This window comes from Penicillium nucicola (genome assembly GCF_028828085.1).
Source record: "Penicillium nucicola strain IBT 29836 chromosome Unknown utg000005l, whole genome shotgun sequence".
NCBI classification, from domain to species: domain Eukaryota; kingdom Fungi; phylum Ascomycota; class Eurotiomycetes; order Eurotiales; family Aspergillaceae; genus Penicillium; species Penicillium nucicola.
The window spans coordinates 2,034,355-2,052,507 of NW_026643129.1; the positions used below are offsets into that span (position 1 = coordinate 2,034,355).

General features: G+C 47.8%; 8 protein-coding genes across 8 annotated transcripts; 3 read left to right on the plus strand and 5 right to left on the minus strand.

Annotated features, from left to right (window-relative positions):
• Positions 1-275: 275 nt before the first annotated feature.
• On the plus strand, positions 276-1,064 carry N7511_005834 (uncharacterized protein; the record flags this gene model as incomplete). The annotated part of the gene is made up of 2 exons (XM_057128211.1): positions 276-607; positions 692-1,064. 2 exons carry the CDS (start codon positions 276-278, stop codon positions 1,062-1,064), a joined length of 705 nt encoding a protein of 234 aa, XP_056984728.1.
• Positions 1,065-1,160: 96 nt separating this feature from the next.
• N7511_005835 (class I SAM-dependent methyltransferase) lies at positions 1,161-1,871 on the minus strand (the record flags this gene model as incomplete). Its single annotated transcript, XM_057128212.1, has 1 exon — positions 1,161-1,871. The coding sequence occupies one exon, from the start codon at positions 1,869-1,871 to the stop codon at positions 1,161-1,163; it is 711 nt and encodes a 236-aa protein (XP_056984729.1).
• Positions 1,872-2,826: 955 nt separating this feature from the next.
• Positions 2,827-4,462, plus strand: N7511_005836 (cytochrome P450; the record flags this gene model as incomplete). Its single annotated transcript, XM_057128213.1, has 2 exons — positions 2,827-3,137; positions 3,202-4,462. 2 exons carry the CDS (start codon positions 2,827-2,829, stop codon positions 4,460-4,462), a joined length of 1,572 nt encoding a protein of 523 aa, XP_056984730.1.
• Positions 4,463-4,547: 85 nt separating this feature from the next.
• On the minus strand, positions 4,548-6,441 carry N7511_005837 (fungal specific transcription factor domain-containing protein; the record flags this gene model as incomplete). Its single annotated transcript, XM_057128214.1, has 6 exons — positions 4,548-5,119; positions 5,174-5,400; positions 5,528-5,950; positions 6,004-6,173; positions 6,226-6,310; positions 6,368-6,441. The coding sequence occupies 6 exons, from the start codon at positions 6,439-6,441 to the stop codon at positions 4,548-4,550; spliced, it is 1,551 nt and encodes a 516-aa protein (XP_056984731.1).
• Positions 6,442-7,472: 1,031 nt separating this feature from the next.
• N7511_005838 (C6 zinc finger domain-containing protein) lies at positions 7,473-8,878 on the minus strand (the record flags this gene model as incomplete). Its single annotated transcript, XM_057128215.1, has 2 exons — positions 7,473-8,228; positions 8,288-8,878. 2 exons carry the CDS (start codon positions 8,876-8,878, stop codon positions 7,473-7,475), a joined length of 1,347 nt encoding a protein of 448 aa, XP_056984732.1.
• Positions 8,879-9,927: 1,049 nt separating this feature from the next.
• On the plus strand, positions 9,928-12,029 carry N7511_005839 (uncharacterized protein; the record flags this gene model as incomplete). The annotated part of the gene is made up of 2 exons (XM_057128216.1): positions 9,928-10,182; positions 11,085-12,029. The coding sequence occupies 2 exons, from the start codon at positions 9,928-9,930 to the stop codon at positions 12,027-12,029; spliced, it is 1,200 nt and encodes a 399-aa protein (XP_056984733.1).
• A 256-nt stretch (positions 12,030-12,285) lies between these two features.
• N7511_005840 (uncharacterized protein) lies at positions 12,286-14,424 on the minus strand (the record flags this gene model as incomplete). The annotated part of the gene is made up of 1 exon (XM_057128217.1): positions 12,286-14,424. The coding sequence occupies one exon, from the start codon at positions 14,422-14,424 to the stop codon at positions 12,286-12,288; it is 2,139 nt and encodes a 712-aa protein (XP_056984734.1).
• Positions 14,425-15,980: 1,556 nt separating this feature from the next.
• N7511_005841 (cytochrome P450) lies at positions 15,981-17,891 on the minus strand (the record flags this gene model as incomplete). The annotated part of the gene is made up of 7 exons (XM_057128218.1): positions 15,981-16,365; positions 16,419-16,690; positions 16,736-16,980; positions 17,037-17,188; positions 17,245-17,436; positions 17,492-17,624; positions 17,693-17,891. 7 exons carry the CDS (start codon positions 17,889-17,891, stop codon positions 15,981-15,983), a joined length of 1,578 nt encoding a protein of 525 aa, XP_056984735.1.
• Between the last annotated feature and the right edge of the window lie 262 nt (positions 17,892-18,153).

Below are 18,153 nucleotides of genomic sequence, written 5' to 3' on the forward strand. Positions count from 1 at the left end.
AGATCAATCTACCATTTTGTCATGAGACAGCTCAGCAAATTGCCACCTGTTGCTCTACAGCCTGAATGATGGTGTTCGGCACCAATGAGTGAGTTCGGAAACCCTCTCTCGGCCTCAGGCTCCAGCCGAGACCAAAATAGACCAAAATATCTCTCGACTTTCCTTCCAAGGTGATATTCGACTTTATTCTCAGCCTCACCAAAACACCAGAACCATATTCTGATTCTAGACGACATCAAATAACTACCTAGAATCTCTCTTCCAATATAGCAGAAATGACCACAGACCCACAACCAACCGAAATGACCGAAGAGGAGCGACACGTCCAATACTTAATGGCCCCCTTCATCAGCATTCTGGACAAAGTCTTCCGGTTCAACCTCCCCTGGGAAGAATGGGGCTTCGTCATCTTCCGCGCGACAGCATATGGCCCCGACCACGAGGCCGAATGGCAACGAGTCCGACAGCGCTGGGACGAGATCATGGACGATCTCCTGGCCCCACTTCGAGGAAGTGACCCGCGCGTCGACAAGGCTATTGATCTGATTCGGTTCCAATGGGTTGAGGATCCGACTCTGGATGGGGCCGAGCCGGCGGAGATAGCTGCGTAAGTTGGACCTTTGCTTGGACTGGCATCTTTGCTGCTCTTTTTGCCCTCTTTGAAATAGAAGACTGATAGCTGGTGATGTAGACGATATAGGCAAATGTCACCGTCTCGAGGGTTGGATCACAGTGTCTGCTTGGCTGTTACTCGGCCGGCGCTGGAGTCTATCCTGGAGGCTCCTTTGCCTTCTTCTGCTCCTCGTCGCGAACGCGCGAAGATCCCGTTTGTGGTTACTGTTGCTTCCTTTACTGGGACCTTGCCGCCGGTTGATGAGGAGGAGGATATTGCCGGGCAGGATTTTAAGGGCTATTTTAATGTTGCTGTGGAGGGGCTTCTAGACAACTTCTTCCCTATTATTGCACTGGACATGAGGGATCTTCATGTTGTGGCTGTCAGGCTTAGAGGGGAGGATATTTGGTGTTCCAGTGATCGATTTGGAGTTCATAGGGTTACGGAGTGAGTTTTGTACATGAAGACCACCGATGAGTCCAGTTAATCGACGTATGAGTTAATCTATGTTTGAAATGACCACCCTGCTAAACCGTCAATCATACGTTCAGAGAAGAGGCTCTTTCGCGACAAACAGCAGGATACGACCCACGACAACATGGTCTACTTTCCCAAACTCCTTTTCAAGCACCTGCAGAAACAACCCTTTTTCATCTTCGTAGTTATGAAATATCCCAATGCAGTTGAACACCCACATAAGAGCCTTTCCCAGAAAATTATGCTGAACGCCCTTTCCAAGGATTGTCCCGCCAAACAGAGTACCATTATCTTTGAGGAATGGCTTCAAGTTACCGAAAACCTGAGACTTGTATTCCGCAGAGCCAGGTAGACAGTGTAACAGGTTCATGAGTGAGATTGAATCGTATTTTTCAACACTTTCAACAGCCGGTAATGGCTGAAAGACATCGACAATGAGTATTTCGGTACGGTCTCTCACACCAACACGAGAAGCTGCCATCTCCGTACAATTGGGATTCAAGTCAACCAGTAGGAGCTTTTCCGGCCATTGAAGGAATGGGCTGTCTAGCAAGACTGCGTGATTCTGCTGCTTCTGTTGCACACTTTGTCGGACGGCAGCAGGGAAATAGCCAGTCCCTACTCCGACATCCATGTGCCTGCGACCAATGTTTGATTTGAAAAAGGGCAGAGTTACTGTGGTGGTGGGACAGCCCCAGAGGTAGACCATGAAGAGGCTATGGACGCAATAGTCATAGCATGTCAGGACGAGAGCATTGTAGTAGCTGGCGCTGGCGTGCATATTGAACGTCTTTTCTCTCAGTCAGTGTGGGCAGAGAAGGTTGAGAAGACGTGGAAACATTATGAGAAGTGTTTGTGTGCCCCTCTCTAAGCAGCCACCATAAGCTAATGGTCGGTTAGACAACCTGGGAACGGCGATATCCGTACTAATATGGCCCAGAGCAAAGTGCAAGCAGGAGCAGTCTGCAAATCGAATATTTGATAAGAATTATTTCGTATTCAGTGAGGTTTGGAGATTAGGTCATTAAAAATACAGGTAGCATGAATGGACTTTTAGTATATGTTAGTGTTGCGGTAACTATGTGGCGGCATATTAGTCCGTTGCAAGCAAACGATCCATGTTAGTTCATCTGCAGTTGCTGTATGAGACTTAATTGAACAACAATAGTAGAATATTTAGTATAGTAGACCAGCAAGGATGTCAATTATGAATTGCAGTACTTGAAGTTGCCGTCGGCGAGGTTGTAGTTGTTTGTCAACCGATTCGAGATGAAGTATGCACAAGGGGAAGTTCCGTTCACGACAGACATCCAGGGTATGAACCAAGCCAAAACTGGCAAAATAAGACCTCAAGACACCACAAGCCCATAAGTTGCTAGGTATAAGAAAAGGGTATTATGCAGGGAGAAAAGCCTTGTGAGGTTGTCCAAATACACCCGAAAAACCAACAAGTCAAGAAAAGAACACTCATAGCTAATATAAGTTGCTATACTGCCTCTTGTGCCTTTTGTTCGCTTTAAAGTATATCAAAAGAGGTTTGAGATTAACTTCAGACTAACGCGACCTCAACTTAGGTCAGTTATCTCACCTCCGACGGTGTTGCATGTCCTCCGTCGGAGAGATAGGAACTGTACCTAGGACACCGAAATACATTTAAACACACATAGTGAACTTGGGATTGAAATTAATTTTCGTGTTTTGATCAATCAGATCATTATTCACTATACCTCTTCACGATGGCTTTGTTGAATCTCCTTCTGTCGCCATGGACCATTGCTGGACTGATTCCGCTCTGGCTATCATTTTATTACATATATCCCTATCTCGTGACATACCGCTCCTTATACCTTGTCCCCGGACCATTTATTGCCAAGTTTAGCAACCTCTGGGTTGGATTAAGTGCCCGACGTGGACAGAAATACGCCGCGGTCGACTCGGCACACCGAAAACACGGCAAGGTTGTCCGCATAGGCTTCAACCATGTGTCTATTGCGGATGAAACTGCTCTCAACATTGTGTATGGGCATGGAAACGGATTCCTGAAAGAGTATGCCCTCTCAACCCAGATAAGCTGAGCGTGAAGGTCGTTAACGTGAACGCGCCAATTCCAGTTATTACTACGAAGCATTTGTCGCCCGAACACCAGGCATGTTCAACGTGCGCGATCGAGCAGAGCATACGCGCAAGCGAAAAATCATATCCCATGCCTTTTCACCGAGATCAGTTGCCGCGTTCGAGCCTCATATGGCGGATAATCTGCGGCGGTGGATAGTACAACTGGATCGGATTGCGGCATCTCGACCTCAACTTGATAAAGAGGCTTTCAGCCGGTTCAATGCAATGCCTTGGTTTAGTTATCTTGCGTTTGACATAATTGGGGATTTAGCATTTGGCTCTCCGTTTGGTATGGTCGATCGGGGGAAAGATGAAACTCAGACACAACTTGTGGAAGGAGGGCCTATTTCATATGCCTCGGCGGTTGAGGCTATCAATCGACGCGGCGAAATATCTTCGACGTTAGGCCTTCTCCCGGCACTGCGGCCATGGGCGAGATATCTTCCCGATCCATTCTTCACAAAGGGCGTCGCGGCAGTGGAGAATCTCACTGGAATTGCTGTCGCTGCTGTTGCATCTCGATTGGATGCTGCGGAGAAAGGGATCGCAGATTCGCGCAACGATATTCTGTCGCGCTTGCTTCAAGCCGAAGATGCCAACGGAAAACCTATGGGTCGAGATGAGCTCATTGCGGAGGCACTCACGCAGCTGATCGCTGGTTCTGACACAGTCTCTAACACATCCTGCGGTATTTTCTACTGGATACTTCATGGGGAGCGCAACGCACCAAACACAATAGTTCCTCGGTTACAAGAGGAGCTCGACCGGGAAATTGGTCCAGATGAAGATATTGTGAACTACTCGCAGGTCAAAGACCTTCCCTTCTTGCGAAGATGCATTGACGAAGCGATGCGCCTGCACTCAACCTCAGCTATCGGTCTACCTCGTCTGGTAGCTGATACCTGTGCAGGTATCGAATTCGAGGGATTTTATTTCCCACCTGGGACTGTTCTTTCAGTGCCATCATATACAATTCATCACATGAAGGAGATCTGGGGCGACGATGTTGAAGAGTTCAAACCAGATCGTTGGTTGAATCTCACTCCCCGGCAAAAGATCGCATTCAATCCATTTTCATATGGCCCTCGAGCATGTGTTGGGCAAAATGTTGCTATTATGGAGCTGCAACTGATTATTGGCACTCTGTTCCATCGATATGACTTTTCTTTGTATCAAGCGGCCATGGAATCCCACGAGGGCTTTTCTAAGAAGCCCAGGGAGTGTCATGCAGGTATCAGACTGAGGAAACAGAATTAAGGGCTTTCTATGTTTTGTTTACACACTTAAGGAGGAGTCAGTGATGTAACGTTATATGAACAATGTTTGTCACTAGGCACCAGTATCATACAACATTTCCAAAGAGCATGTCTTCAAGTGAGGGAAAATCTTGTTCAATATTCCACTCATCGTCATCCCAAGGTTCCATTGAGTCTTGAACCGACTGTGACACCAGTACTTCCGGCCTATTTTCTCCAGCAATTCCAGTATGGGTCAGGCCCTGATGCTCAGTGAAATGTTGCTTTATGATGTTGAGACACCATCGACTCACTGGCTCTGCCTTGCCTCCGCATTGAATATGTGAAATAGCCTGTTCCATCAGAAGTATTGTTTGACTGAAATCAGCTATATAAGTGACAAATTCGGCCAATGTGACCATGGCGAAGGAGCATAGAAGATTTTCATAGGCAGGGTGGATGTATGTAGTCAATTTCGACATGGATAGAAAAAGATTAAGGATTTGAATAGAGTAATGAACCGAAACTTCAATAAATGGAACCGCGCATGTATCAAATGTACCGTCAAGGTTATCAGGTTTGTTGGACTCGCTATGGTTCAGGTGTTTGAGCGTCCGACGCGCTAGCATCAGATAGGCACAGGAGTATGCGAAGCGAAGAGGCTCGGAGGAGTCAAGCTCTGCGGCAAACATGAATCAGGATTGAATAATGGGTAAATGATCAAGCTACTTACTGTATATGCTGCCTTGGCATTTTCGTAAGCTATCAATTTCTGGCCAAATGGCATTCGTCTTTTGAACGATATCCGAACTCATGAGTCCCCAGAGGACTCGATAGAGCCTCACCCCAGCCAGTACAAGCTCATCGCGTGCAGTATAAGACGAAAACTCAAGGATCTTGGCGCATTCGTCAAAATACTGACCGGAGATAACTGGGGGACGACCAGAGCCAACAGAAAACCTATGCGTCTGTCAGGCCTTGTAGAGATGGACTCTTTTGAATATACAATAACAAAATTTGATCAAGAGTACTCAAGGATACATAGTGTTGATAATTAATAAAAGGGCCTAGAACGTAGGCAACTCACTGTAACTGGCAGAGGCAGATGAGGTTCCATGTACGCATCAGTTCCTGTGCTCGAGCTTCTTCTTCCTTGTTATCTGCTTTCAACAGTTGCTCAAAAGAAGTAGTCATCATAACTCGCATACTCGCTGTTCCACTTAAAAGCCATGAGTTCCCATGCTCATGACCTAGCGTGGGTCGCAAGTCCCACATAGATAGAATCAACATGGACTGAATTATATCCAGCGAGCTAGCCGAAGATAGATGGGTTTGACCCAGGAGTCCGTGGACATGGCGATACAACGCTTGATGCATTTGTGATCCTTGTAGAGATGGGGTCAAATGGAGACCACCTAGAAGACAAGTTCCGTAAAGTAATGGCGACTTAGTGCGTAGCTGCAAAGGGTTTGTATTCATGAATAACCAGCGGCTCGACAGTTTGGTAAAGCTAAAGGTTTAATGTCAATGAAGCAACCACAGATTTTATCGAAAAATACCTACCCGTGAAGAAGTTTTGCTGTCAAATCCTCTGAGACAATTCCTTCAATCATCTTATCCTCAACACAGTCATCGGCACTGGAATGATATCTATAGGTGATATTGTCTCTGATCTCTTGAATAAGGCTCATGGGCGCATCGCGAGCCGTTCGATCTGCACTGGACGGGAGGTGCTTTCACGGCGTATTAGCTGTAGTGTCCATCTGAATGATGAATATCAGTTACCTCGACAGTATCTTGGCGAATAATCGTGCTGCCGGCAGATATCGATGCTTGCAGCTCTACTAGAGTGGTTTCCACCGCTCGAAGTCTTAATCATAAGCCGAAAGATTCAAACCTATATAATGTAGCATACGAGAGAGCTCACCGGGTGTTATAATCGTTAGGAATCATCGCAGCTGCAGGCTCCTTTGGACCTAAAGGGTGGCGATCGGTAGCCATGCCATGAAAAGAGCATTCAATTCTGCAAATCCCAAAAGGATTATTTCAGGTACTGGCATCATTACGCGGTTTCGAAGCCTTCTTCTTACCGGAGAACATCACAACGATGACATCGATCAGACCCGTTCGCCTCACATCGCGTTTTCAACCGGCGGCAAGCCTCGCAAGAGCGTGCTTTGCTCGTTTTCGACTGATTGTTTGATATCTGCCCAAGTCGTCTTCTCTTCATAATACGCGAATTTGGTAAAGACATGGTCAGGCTTTTTGATGTTGAAGGTTATTTAGTGCCACGATGTGTAACAGAATACGAGAGAGATGATAGTGTCCCACTCTTGCAAAAAGGGCTTGACCAGTGATGGTGGAAATTCCGGTTGTCAATCTGAATCACTACTTAACATGAATCAAAACCAAAGAAATGAGAAATTCGAGGGAATGAGTTGGGCTGTGGATTTAACATCACCACCCCCCCCCCCCACCTTTGGCTTGACGGCTGACGAGGTGCATGATAACAAGATTCCCCCGCGAGTTGGGCTTGGAACAACTCTGTCTAGACAGGAAACTCCCCACTAATGGAAGCCCTCATCTGCATTTTTAGCCCTATATAGGCTAATAAATGCATCACCAATCTCGAGAGGTACATAAGTTACCCAGCGAGGTGACATTGTCTTTGCCTCTTTCCCCGAGGTCACGAATCTCGTATTTGGAAAGCCATAATAAGTCCGCTAAGAAGTTTAAACATTTTGCTCATCGACTGGGAACGTAGTAAAAAAGACGATAGATCACATTCCGGTCGGTTTCAACTTTCAGCTGTAATGTTTCAGCGGTCAAAATTGTCACAAATAATTCCAAGGAAACAAAGACCGAGACCAGAGACCGAGTTATTGCTGTTCACGGTCATCTCAGGTATGCTCCAATAGTTTCATGCGGCGTCCCTTTGTTGCCTTTGTGACTGGAACAAGTTGATAATGAGGGTAGCTGCAAGGTTCTGTACGTCACAAAATCCAACTGCCCCAGAGATATTCAACATCGTCTCATTTGGGTTTGGCATATTTCAAGGCTTGAATACCTCTCTTTCGAGTTGCATCCAAAGCACCCTGTAGCCACAATACCTCTACTAGATTGAAAGGTTGATTTTTCAAAGCATCAATCACAATACCTAGCGCCGGTGCTACCGATAACGGACCTGACAAAAACAGATCATCTCGTAGAAAATATTCCACTGACCGACAAACATGATGTGCCATAGAGAGAATATCCTCACAGTAGCCGAGAGGAGGAAGCGAGCTAAGTCCACCTTTAGTATTGTAGTCAGTGGTTGAGACGCCAAAGGTCGACAGGGCGTTGGCGAGGCGGTAAAAATTGGAAAGTCCCGACCAGAGCATCGTCCGTGTTGCCCAAAGTAGTACAAGAGTCGAGGCGCATTGGAAGTCAGCAAACTGATAAACGGACTCGAAACCGAGAACGATAGAAGGATCGATTGGGATATGCTTTTGGGATGGAATCGACCAGTAAAGCGGGCCTGGCGTGGAACAGAGCATTTCATCGTAAATTCTGCTCAGTCTCTCTTCAAGTTGCCAACATTCATGCGCCAATTCATGAACCAATTCTAGTTGTTGATTGGGGTTCAAATGATGCAACAGCGGCAAGCGTTCTAGGATGCTTGGAGCTTTAGCAAGGCAATCTGTTACCCGATCCAGAAATGTTTTCGGCATTATGGTCCATGGTTGCTCTATCCAAGCGGGATCAACCAGAATTGTCGAGGTATAAGCTTGCAAAGCATGCAAAATCTATAGCTCGAGTTATTAGAAATGCAGTATGGATGTTGGTTAGCCTCAAAAGCACTTACGGCTGGAATTCGAGCGCCTCGAAACAACTGATGACCAGCACCCGAAGAATGTGCCTGAGCACCACGGGATTCAATAAGCGCTAGTATTCCCTTGCAGTGACCAAAGTACCCCTCAGTCCCAGAATCTGGGCATTCGATGGCTTCATAGAGACTCAGGGCCATGCAAGCAGCCAGAGTTTCGTCTTCTTTCATGAGGTCGGGATTGTACAAAGCCTTCTGCAGCTGATGAAGTCCTCTTGTGTAATAAGTTAAACTTGATTTAGTAAGAGCGATGTTTTGAGACATCTGCCCTACTGCTGAAGCGGCAACAGCCATACTTGACATTTCAAGTGCGTCAACTTTCGTCGTTGGACCCCCAAGTAGCAAAATCCATGACCGGGGCCCTAAAGTCGCCCATTGAGAGGGCCCGCATTGCGAGAGAAATACCTGGATCAAATTATGGCACTCCGCACTTCCTCGAATTATTGCATAGGCGGGGCTTGTTTCAGAGAGCGAGAGCAGTTCTTGCGGGCTTCGATGTCCAGTAGTAGCTGATGGGCTAGTAAGGGCGGAATCCGACCCAGAAAGATTGGTAACATATTTGGGTTCCAGCTTTGAAGATTTAGATCTCAGGAAAGTGTGCTTCTGTTTCGCAGCGGGCTCAACCAGCACGAAGATCCTGTCCCTCTGGTACCCGCCACACACCCGATTCGAGCGTGTACATTGCGCGCAGACTGGTCTTTCCTGATCACACTGTGGCTTGTATTAGTTGGGCGCCTCTTCATGTTATTTGAGACTGCCGCTATCACTGACCGCAATTTTTCGCTTTCGACAGGTGTTGCAACCTTTAGATTTCCCCGCCACGCCCACCATAGGATGATCTAGACGGTGTTAGACTGCAAGGCCTCTAACCTGAGCCAAGAGCGATGACCTTATGGCCTGTTGAGCAAATAAGATTCCAGACTTGTTCCACCCTCAACATGGAGGCTCAGTTGGTGGAAGCCGAAGGCTGAAGTTGCGAACTAAGACTTGGTGGCGCCCACGCTAAACCCGAATGGGGACTGATCTTGCGAACCAAGATCGTGACTCGAGAGGCACAGCCCTATTTGTCCAGGAAGCAGAGCAAAACTGACCCCTAGACATTGTCTATAAATTCAATAGAATTGCCCACTCTAAGTCCCACATTTTGCTTTTCAATCATCAAACACACGTTACCTATTCCTTAAGCCACCAGAAATCCGACAACCACATCAACATGCTTCACAGTCACTCCAAAATGAGCATTGCTCTAATCATATTCTACATTCCGGTTATAATACTGGCAGCATATCTCGCATTCTACCGGCATATACGACCTCGCATGGTATGGATTATATTGATGTTTTTCTCGACCAGTGAGTATAGTGCCACAACATACAGATCTTGCAAGCTCGCGGTGTTCCTAACATATTTGCCCTTCCTCATTGAAGTTCGAATTGCTGCAGGAATTCTAGTGGTTATTTCAGAACAAAGCCCTAGTCTGGGAGTGGCGATCGCCTCGACCATTCTTCTCAATGCCGGTGTCTTTCCCTTGATTGCAGCTACTCTAGGCTTCATTCGGATCATGTAAGTCAGAAAACTACAACCGGTCTTGTGTCAAGCTTTCTAATACGCCACCCAGCATGGTGATTGAGCACGAGGCAAGCCCAAGAGTGCGCCAATACCTACTTGCGTCTCGCGTCCTTTTCTTCGTTGGTATCGGGCTTACTGTCGCTGGCGGAGCCTTGGAAGGAAGCGATACGGCCAGTGATGCACTCACTGGGGTCAAACTCGTCAAAGCTGGATACTTCATTGTCGTCGTTTTTGTGGTTTGTCTGTTGGCTGTCCAAGGTCATTTCTGGTCACAATTTTCTCGTCTTTCGCATACCAGCCAAACCGTAAGTCGAAGTGTATCAGGTTTTGTGTCGTTCCGGCTAACAATTCACGTACAGATTCTCAAATCCATCATCCTGGCGCTGCCGTTCATGATCGTTCGCATCACCTTTCTGTTTCTCTCAGTGTTCCACGCCTCGGATTTAAGATGGAGTGCGCTCGCCGGTCCTATTGCTCCGTTCTTGACGATGGGATTGTTGATGGAATACTCGGTGGTCCTTATTTGCCTCTTCACTGGGTTTGTGATTCCCCCTTGGAAGAGGATGAGGGTAATCGATCAAGAATAGGCACAAATAGTCGTCAAACTCTCGCAGATATAGCGGGATTATTCCCACAGGTTTGAAGAGCTTGTTCTTGACTGAGAAAAGCCTTCTTACTGCGCTTCAATAACTGGGGCTTTTCCCCTCCATATCCCCAATCCAGTTCAACGGGAATTAACCGCCTATTATGGAGCCAATATAACCAGAAATCAGATTCAAGCAACTCTCATTATCCTTTCCACCGCATAAAATCTGTATCCCTTCTACCAATTGAGCGTGAAGAAAGGCCACTGGCCGAGGTGATCTCCGGAGATAAGCATTGGACATCGGAGATAAAGCACTGGGCTTGGCAAGCATTGGCCCCGACTTGAAGCTATTTCGACTTCCTTGCCAGGTGTAGACTTCTTGACTACGCAACCCCGGTTCCTCTGCTCCGATATTAGTGGTTGGATAGACCCAGACTGTGTGGCCAGGTTAGTAGTACTGGCGATGACTTCCAAAGCCGAGCAAGGGATCCAGACAAAAACTGCAAACAAGCAAACCCTTGAATATGTACTAAAAAGTGGGTTAGCAGGTGGTCTGGCAGGATGTGCTGTAAGTGAAGCCTGGTATCTTCTACTGGCCCAGAAAGCTGATAATCTGTATAGGCGAAAACAATTGTCGCACCGCTCGATCGCGTCAAGATTCTATTTCAGACGTCAACTCCAGCATACGAGAAATATGTCGGCAGCTGGAAGGGATTTTTATCTGCATTATCGTCAATCAACAGCCATGAGGGTTTGCGAGGCTTGTTTAGGGGTCATTCGGCCACCCTTCTTCAGAAATTCCCTTACGCAGCCATCAACTTCCTGATGTATGAACAGATGCGAGCACTTTTCATCTCATCTCCAGAAAAGGAAACACCACTGCGTCGATTCTTATCTGGCAGTATATCCGGTGCCACGTCGGTCATCTTCACGTACCCGTTGGACCTTGTGCGAGTGCGGTTGGCGATCGAAAGTCAGGCACATAAATCATCCCTGAAGGGCATTTGCCGTCAGATATACCACGAGCAACGGGATCACACGCCGTCACATACTAGTGCGGTGAGAGGCACATATACTATCTCTGGTGCCATCGAAAAGGCTCTTCCACTTTCCAAGCTCAGCAATTTCTATCGCGGCTTTAGTCCAACACTGCTCGGGATGCTTCCTTACGCTGGGATGTCTTTCTTCGCGCACGACACTGTGAGTGATTGGCTACGGCATCCTAAGCTCGCAAGCTACACCACAGTCCCACAGTCTGTCGCAGACAAAAAGCCTATAAAACCTCGTCTTAGAATAGCTGCACAGTTGACAGCAGGGGCGCTTGCTGGAACGATCGCTCAGACTACTTCGTACCCGCTCGAGGTCATTCGCCGTCGCATACAAGCTAGCGGGGTAACGCAGGGCGAGAGGAATATAGGCATTGCAGGCACTTGCCGTAAGATATGGTCGGAAAGAGGATTCCGGGGATTCTGGGTTGGATTGACTATTGGGTATATTAAAGTGGTTCCGATGGTTGCTACTAGCTTTATGGTTTACGAGCGGCTGAAATACCAGTTTAACATATAATGCCATAGCTTTCTGATCTCTGAACTCAGACGGAAAATGACGGGCTTGCTGGATCTGAATATAATGCTGTGCCCTAAGTTATTTGATTATCAATGCATGAAATGAGCCGAATAAGCACTGCAGGGTTTGGTACAAGAAACGAGAATGATATAGAATATGATTGAATTGAAATGATTTATAACTCCGACCGTAAATAAACGTACAAATTGACATAAAAGTCCCTGAAACAGAGAATGATACCTCATGAACGGCAGAATCAGTTCTTGGGGAACTTGAGGTTACCATCCGAATTGGTGAGGATGCGAGACTCGTCATCCTTCTTGGTGCGATACACAACAACAAGAAGCTTCTTCTTCTCGTTGAAGAATGGCTCAACGTGGAGAGCCTCAGATGAGCCCCAGTGCGATCCGATCTTGTTGAACACATCGCTGCGCTTGTGCTCATCAAGACGCTGGCCTGCATAGAAGATATCCTGAATAATGACGTTGTCGAATTCAACGCCGTGCTTCACTCGCTCCAGTCCCTTCTTGACAGAAACAGTGATTCTCTTCTCAGCCTCAGCCCGAATCGACTCCTCAGTTTCCTTGAAGGTGGCCTTGAGCTTGCTGAGCTCCTCCTCAATCTGGGCTTCACGGCTGTCCTCAAGTTCTTTGATGCTGGCGGATAGCTTGCGGACTTCTTGTTGCAGGACGGTTTCGGCGCTGGCGTGCTGTGCCTCCAGCTCAGTGATCTTGGCGGAGGCTTTGGCGAGCTCGCTTGCCTCATTGTCGAGTGACTTGGCCAAGGCTGCCTTCTCCTTCTCCCATCCGAGCTGAGCAATGTGGATGCCGGCGAGCTCCTCGGTCTTGCCATCAAGTTGGGCCTGCAGCTTGTCCTTGGTCTCGGTGAATTGCGTCTCAAGAGAAACACGGTCGGCCAGAGCGGCTCTCTGGCCCTGCTGCAGCAATGCCAATTCGGCTTCGAGCCCGATGATCTTCTCGGTAGCACCGGTGGATTCACCGAGAACAACGACGCTCTGTCGCTCGGCGAGAAGTCTGGCTTCGACTGCGCTGATCTTGTCCTTCTGCATGGTTTCCCATTCACCCAGGAGTTGGTGGTTGATGAGGTTGAGAGCCTGGCCCCATTCGAGACTCTCCTGGGCGTAGTGACAGGCAACATGAGCCCTGTTCACTGCATGGTCGCGCTCCACCTTGATGTCTTCCTTCTCGTGAATTTCCTTCTCAAGCGAGGACTTTGTTTCTTCCATGATAGTAAGAGCCTCGGAGTACCTGCGCATCCATTCCTTCTCACTGTCGACAGCGCGATCACGTTCAGTCTCGGCATCGGCACGCTCTTGAACTGCCTTCTGCTCGCGGTCAATGGCCTTTTGGCGGTCATCCAGTGATTGCTTGAGAATAGCATCAAACTTGCGTCGTTCTTCCTCCAGTCTCTTGACTTGCTCTTCGAGTTGCTTCAGAGCCTTGGACAGGTGAGAGACCTGCTTCTCGGCTTCGAAAAGAAGCTCCTTGTTCACAGTGAAGTCGCCCTGGAGCTTTGTGTTTTCCTCGGTGAGCTTGGAATACAAAGCAACAATCTGTTGATATTGAGACTCGATTCTCTCCTTCTCCTTCTTCCACTGCTCCTCCCTGCCACGAGCCTCCTCGGCTTCCTGCTTAGCGAAGCTCTCACCCTTTTGAGCTTCTCTGGCCGCCTCAACCGCCGCGGCATGCTCGGCGGTCAAGCGCAGAACCAGGCTCTGGAGCCGGTGAGCATCCTTCTTGAAATGCACAATCTGGCCATCTCGGATGTGCACCTGGTGCTGGGCAACCTGGGCTTTGACGGACTCCTCATCACGGTCCTTGGCCAGCTTGATCATTCGGAGGCGAGCACGGCCCAGCTCGCAGTTGGCAATCTCGAGCTGACTCTCGAGATCCAATCGGCGCTTCTCGGCATTTTGATACTTCTGGACAGCAACGGCGCACTCATGCTCAGCGACGTCAAGCTTCTCAGTAACTTCAGTGAGATCTTGGAGAAGCTTGTCGCTATCTTCAATGGCGAACTGCAGGTGAGTAGCGATGGATTGGCGCGAGTCCATGATTCTGCGCCAGTGGTGGTTGTTCTTGACCTTGAGGTTGATCATGGTATCGACAAATGTGTTGTCGCGGATGTCGACCGATTCGACGTCGAGATCGGTGAGCTCACGCTTGTGTACCTCATGCTTATTGACGAAATTGTCGAGGTTGAAACGCTTGGCAAGAACAGCGATAGTCTCGGAATCGACCAAGCGAGGGGGCGGAATGGCGGGAAGGAGTGCGACGGGTTTCTCATATGGAACCACGATGCCATTCACACCGTTGGTAGGCTCGATAAGTGCGACGCCGTTGGCAGGCATGGGAAGTTCAAGTGCGACTGTCATGACTGCGATTTTGTATTGGGGTATAAAGTGCGAGATGGAGATAGAATAGACGAAGAGATGAATGAATGAGATATATCAAAGAACGAACGAGACTGTGTGAGTAGAAAGTGAATGAGATGAGTAGATTGAGACAAGGTACACTCCAGGGAAGTCAAGGACCTTCATATACTCCTGAGCCTGGCTCTTTCGCTTCCATTATCATGAAGGCAACCTCATTCTCCGTAAGCTGAAACGAAGACCACGGCCGTCAGCCAAAGAAGATACGGAGACACCGACGACGATGGGTCGAGTGTGAGGTCGATAACAGCCAGACACAGGTCGCTACTCGCTCCAATGTTCCAATTTCCGTAGCACTATCCCCGCAGTTTGTTCGGCCGAAGACACATTTCTTCAAACCCCGGTGTGCGATCGCTCGAGGCGAACGGGAAAGACCGAAACAGATAGGATCAAGTCGTCACGAGGTGATGTTGAATTGGTATTTCGGCGCGAGGGGCCAGGTGTCACATACTCGCAGTGAAACACTTAGTGGACTCTGTCAGGCAGGGCTGCTGCAGGAGATCGATAGATCAGAGTCGCCCCCGAAAAAGGCGACCAATAAGGCGACCAATAAGGCGAACATAGCCACATTTAGTCTGCAGCTGCGTTCTTCAGGATGGCCAAGCCGAGCAAAGCTGCCCCCGGATCCAAGCTTTTGTTTAGGTTCGGCCCATTATCCGCAATTACGCGTTCTGTCGCGTGTTTTGGTAGAATTGAGGTCCAATTGGGGCGTCGTTCAGCCCCGAGTGTCAACGCCACCGCGACCGCGGCCCTAAGCCCAGTGGGACTTCAGCTGTCATTCGCTCGCTTTGCTTTGCCGACTTCACTGCACGGTTCCTGCATTCCCCTAGATTTCTTGGGAACTCGCTAAACTTGATAACTGCTATTCTTGCTCACAGGTTGTTTTGCACTATACCTGTATTCAGTCACGTGATGACATTCTTCATGTCGTCTTTTCTCACCAGCATCAACAAGTAATCTTGTTCAACCCGTAAGCTAGGCATGAGTGAACTGACAGATAAGCTAGTTGTGAGGTAGCCTTTCTACCCTCGCAAGATATCTTCAACTGGAGATAGCAGCTCTTCAGCTTTGGCAGTATGCCTTGTGAAATTACCGCATTTCGGAAACCGGTCTTCTCAATTACATAGAAGGATGCATTGCCTCGCAAGCTCAAATTTTGTATTATCTAGGAGATTACTATAGGACTCACTCTAGCTAGATTCTATAGGTAGTGAGGGAGAAGAGTTATATTAGTCCATAGAAAGAAGGCACAATTTGATGGCACTAATAAACTAGTAACATTTTAGCGCTTTTTGAATGGTTCCGATATAGATTGGAAATCGAGTAATAGGGAAAGTTCCAACAACAAATCCCGGGGCGACTTCAGAGAAGAACTTGAGATAGAGCCCAAATTACATCATAAAGACATAGAAAAGGTGAAATGAAAATAAACGATGCTATGCTATAGTACGCCCGTTCCAAAATGAATGGCCGTTATCGCTACTTAAGAAAGTCGTGCATCAAAAAACAACTTTTTGCAAATCAGCCGCACCACTTTCCTCCCAAGGATGATCCTGCTCTACAGACAAAATGAGCGCCTCAAGTTCTGGAGTGCGAGGCTTGATATCGCACTGGAAAGGAGTAGGATGGCTGATAACACCAGGTTCGAAGTGTGGAGTTGTGACTTCCGCACCACCCTGCGTAGGCCTGCTAATATCAAATACCGCAAGAGATTGGGCCACACTCAAGAAGACTGTTCTATCAGCTAAGAATCGACCAGGACAAACGCGACGGCCGAATCCAAAGGCGATGACTTTGGGGTCTGGCGCAGGAGACTCGCCGAGGAAGCGCTCGGGCTGGAATTCCATCGGGTTGGGATAGACCTCCGGGTCGTGCATCATAGCCCTTTTAATTTTCGTTTAGATCATGGTAAAACTTTGGAACTTTGGGCATCTTACCAGATATTGGGGAGAATGATGGATCCCTTGGGAATGAAGTGCTCATTATAGTTGTCATCGACGGTTGACATGTGCGGGAGACCCATCGGGGCCACAGGATGCCAGCGAAGGACTTCTTTCACGACAGCGTTGATATAAGGAAGACTGGCACGATCTGCCATGTTTGGAAGTCGATTCTTTCCGACCACACGCTCAATTTCCTCTTGCGCTTTACGCTGGACGTCTTGGAATGAAGCCATTGCAAGGAAGAAGCAATGAATAGAAGAAACAGTCTGGATTTGTTAGTGTAGCTCAGTCAAAGACCCAATAAAACTCACTGTATCTGCGCCACCGGTATAAAGTGAGGCCGAGGTCCATTTAGCGATGAGTTCCTTCTCTGAACCTGGTTCAGGGTAACCGGCCTGGAGCATGTCACCAAGGTACGATGATGTGTGTTTCCCACTTTCGATTTGTTGCTTCACAAACTCATAGGGTCTATCTGCAATACCAGCAAGATGCTCTCTCCAAAGCTTAGCGGTCTTTTTAAAGCCAGCACCCGGAAACCAGCTAGGAATATATTTCACTGTTCGAATTAGCGACAGAAGCTTTGCAAAAGGTGTAGAGTTCGTGATGACATACATGCTGGAATGACATCCACAAGCCAGGCACCAGGCACTGTAGCTTTGCCAAACTCATCAAGGGCTTCGTTTGTGAGATCGACCAAGTTGTCTCGACCAAAAGGCTCGACTCTGTATCCATAGGCAATGTTAAGAATCACTGCTCCTGCCTCACTGTTGACCGGTGTTAGAAATGTGATCATTTGAGTAGAACAATGAGCGAAACACACGTTTGCACGTGCTTCAAAAGATTTGCAGGGTCCTTGAGCACGCGGAACAGAAACCGACGGGTTTCTACTTCTTGCAGCGGTGTGTATTGAGAAACTGCTGACTCTGAGCCAAAGCTTGGCTGAATGGCTTTGCGATAAGCGCGGAATCGTTCGGTATAGCCTTGGAATGCAAGTCCAGCTTCCCATCCAACCCTAGGAAAGAATTGAATTAACATTATTGCCTGCTTCTATGAAGCTCGAAACTAACATCTCGGACGCGAAAGTCATTTTCGGACGGGACGAATAAATTGAGGATCGTTTTGTTAGCAAGTCTAGCGCGATTTTCGAGTCGTTTACAATCACGATCGTTTGTCCTAATACTGTAATCGAGCTAATTGGGCCTGAACGTATGGAATTAATTTGTGATTAGTTTGACTACGGCGATATAAATGCTTCTGTTTCAACTTACCATAGCTGAATTTGTGCTTCAACCAATGCAACCAGTCCTGTTTGCCACTCGGCGGGAGATCTTTAATGTTGCCGACAATGGGCATCGGCTTGGGCCCAGGGGGCAGCCGCCGAACAGACTCCCTACGTCTTGAGTTAAGGGCTGCATAAATGCCAGCGGCTCCGAAAATTAAACTCAGCAAAAAGAGAACGTTCATCATGAAAGGTGACAGAATTCAACAATTACTTGTGGGAAGAGCTAGATTTAAATATGTGGAACCGGTTTAGACCGTCTTTTGATTAGAGATTTACACTTGATGATCACGCTAAATGTGATTTACTGTAGTTTTATTCTGACAATAGCCTTTGTTTCGATTGGAGCAATCGAAAAATCTTCCCCAATTGGAACGAAGCAACTTCCCGATTCGGAACGAAACAACTTCCACAATTGGATAGACAAAAATCTCGGCTCTGTTATTGGCG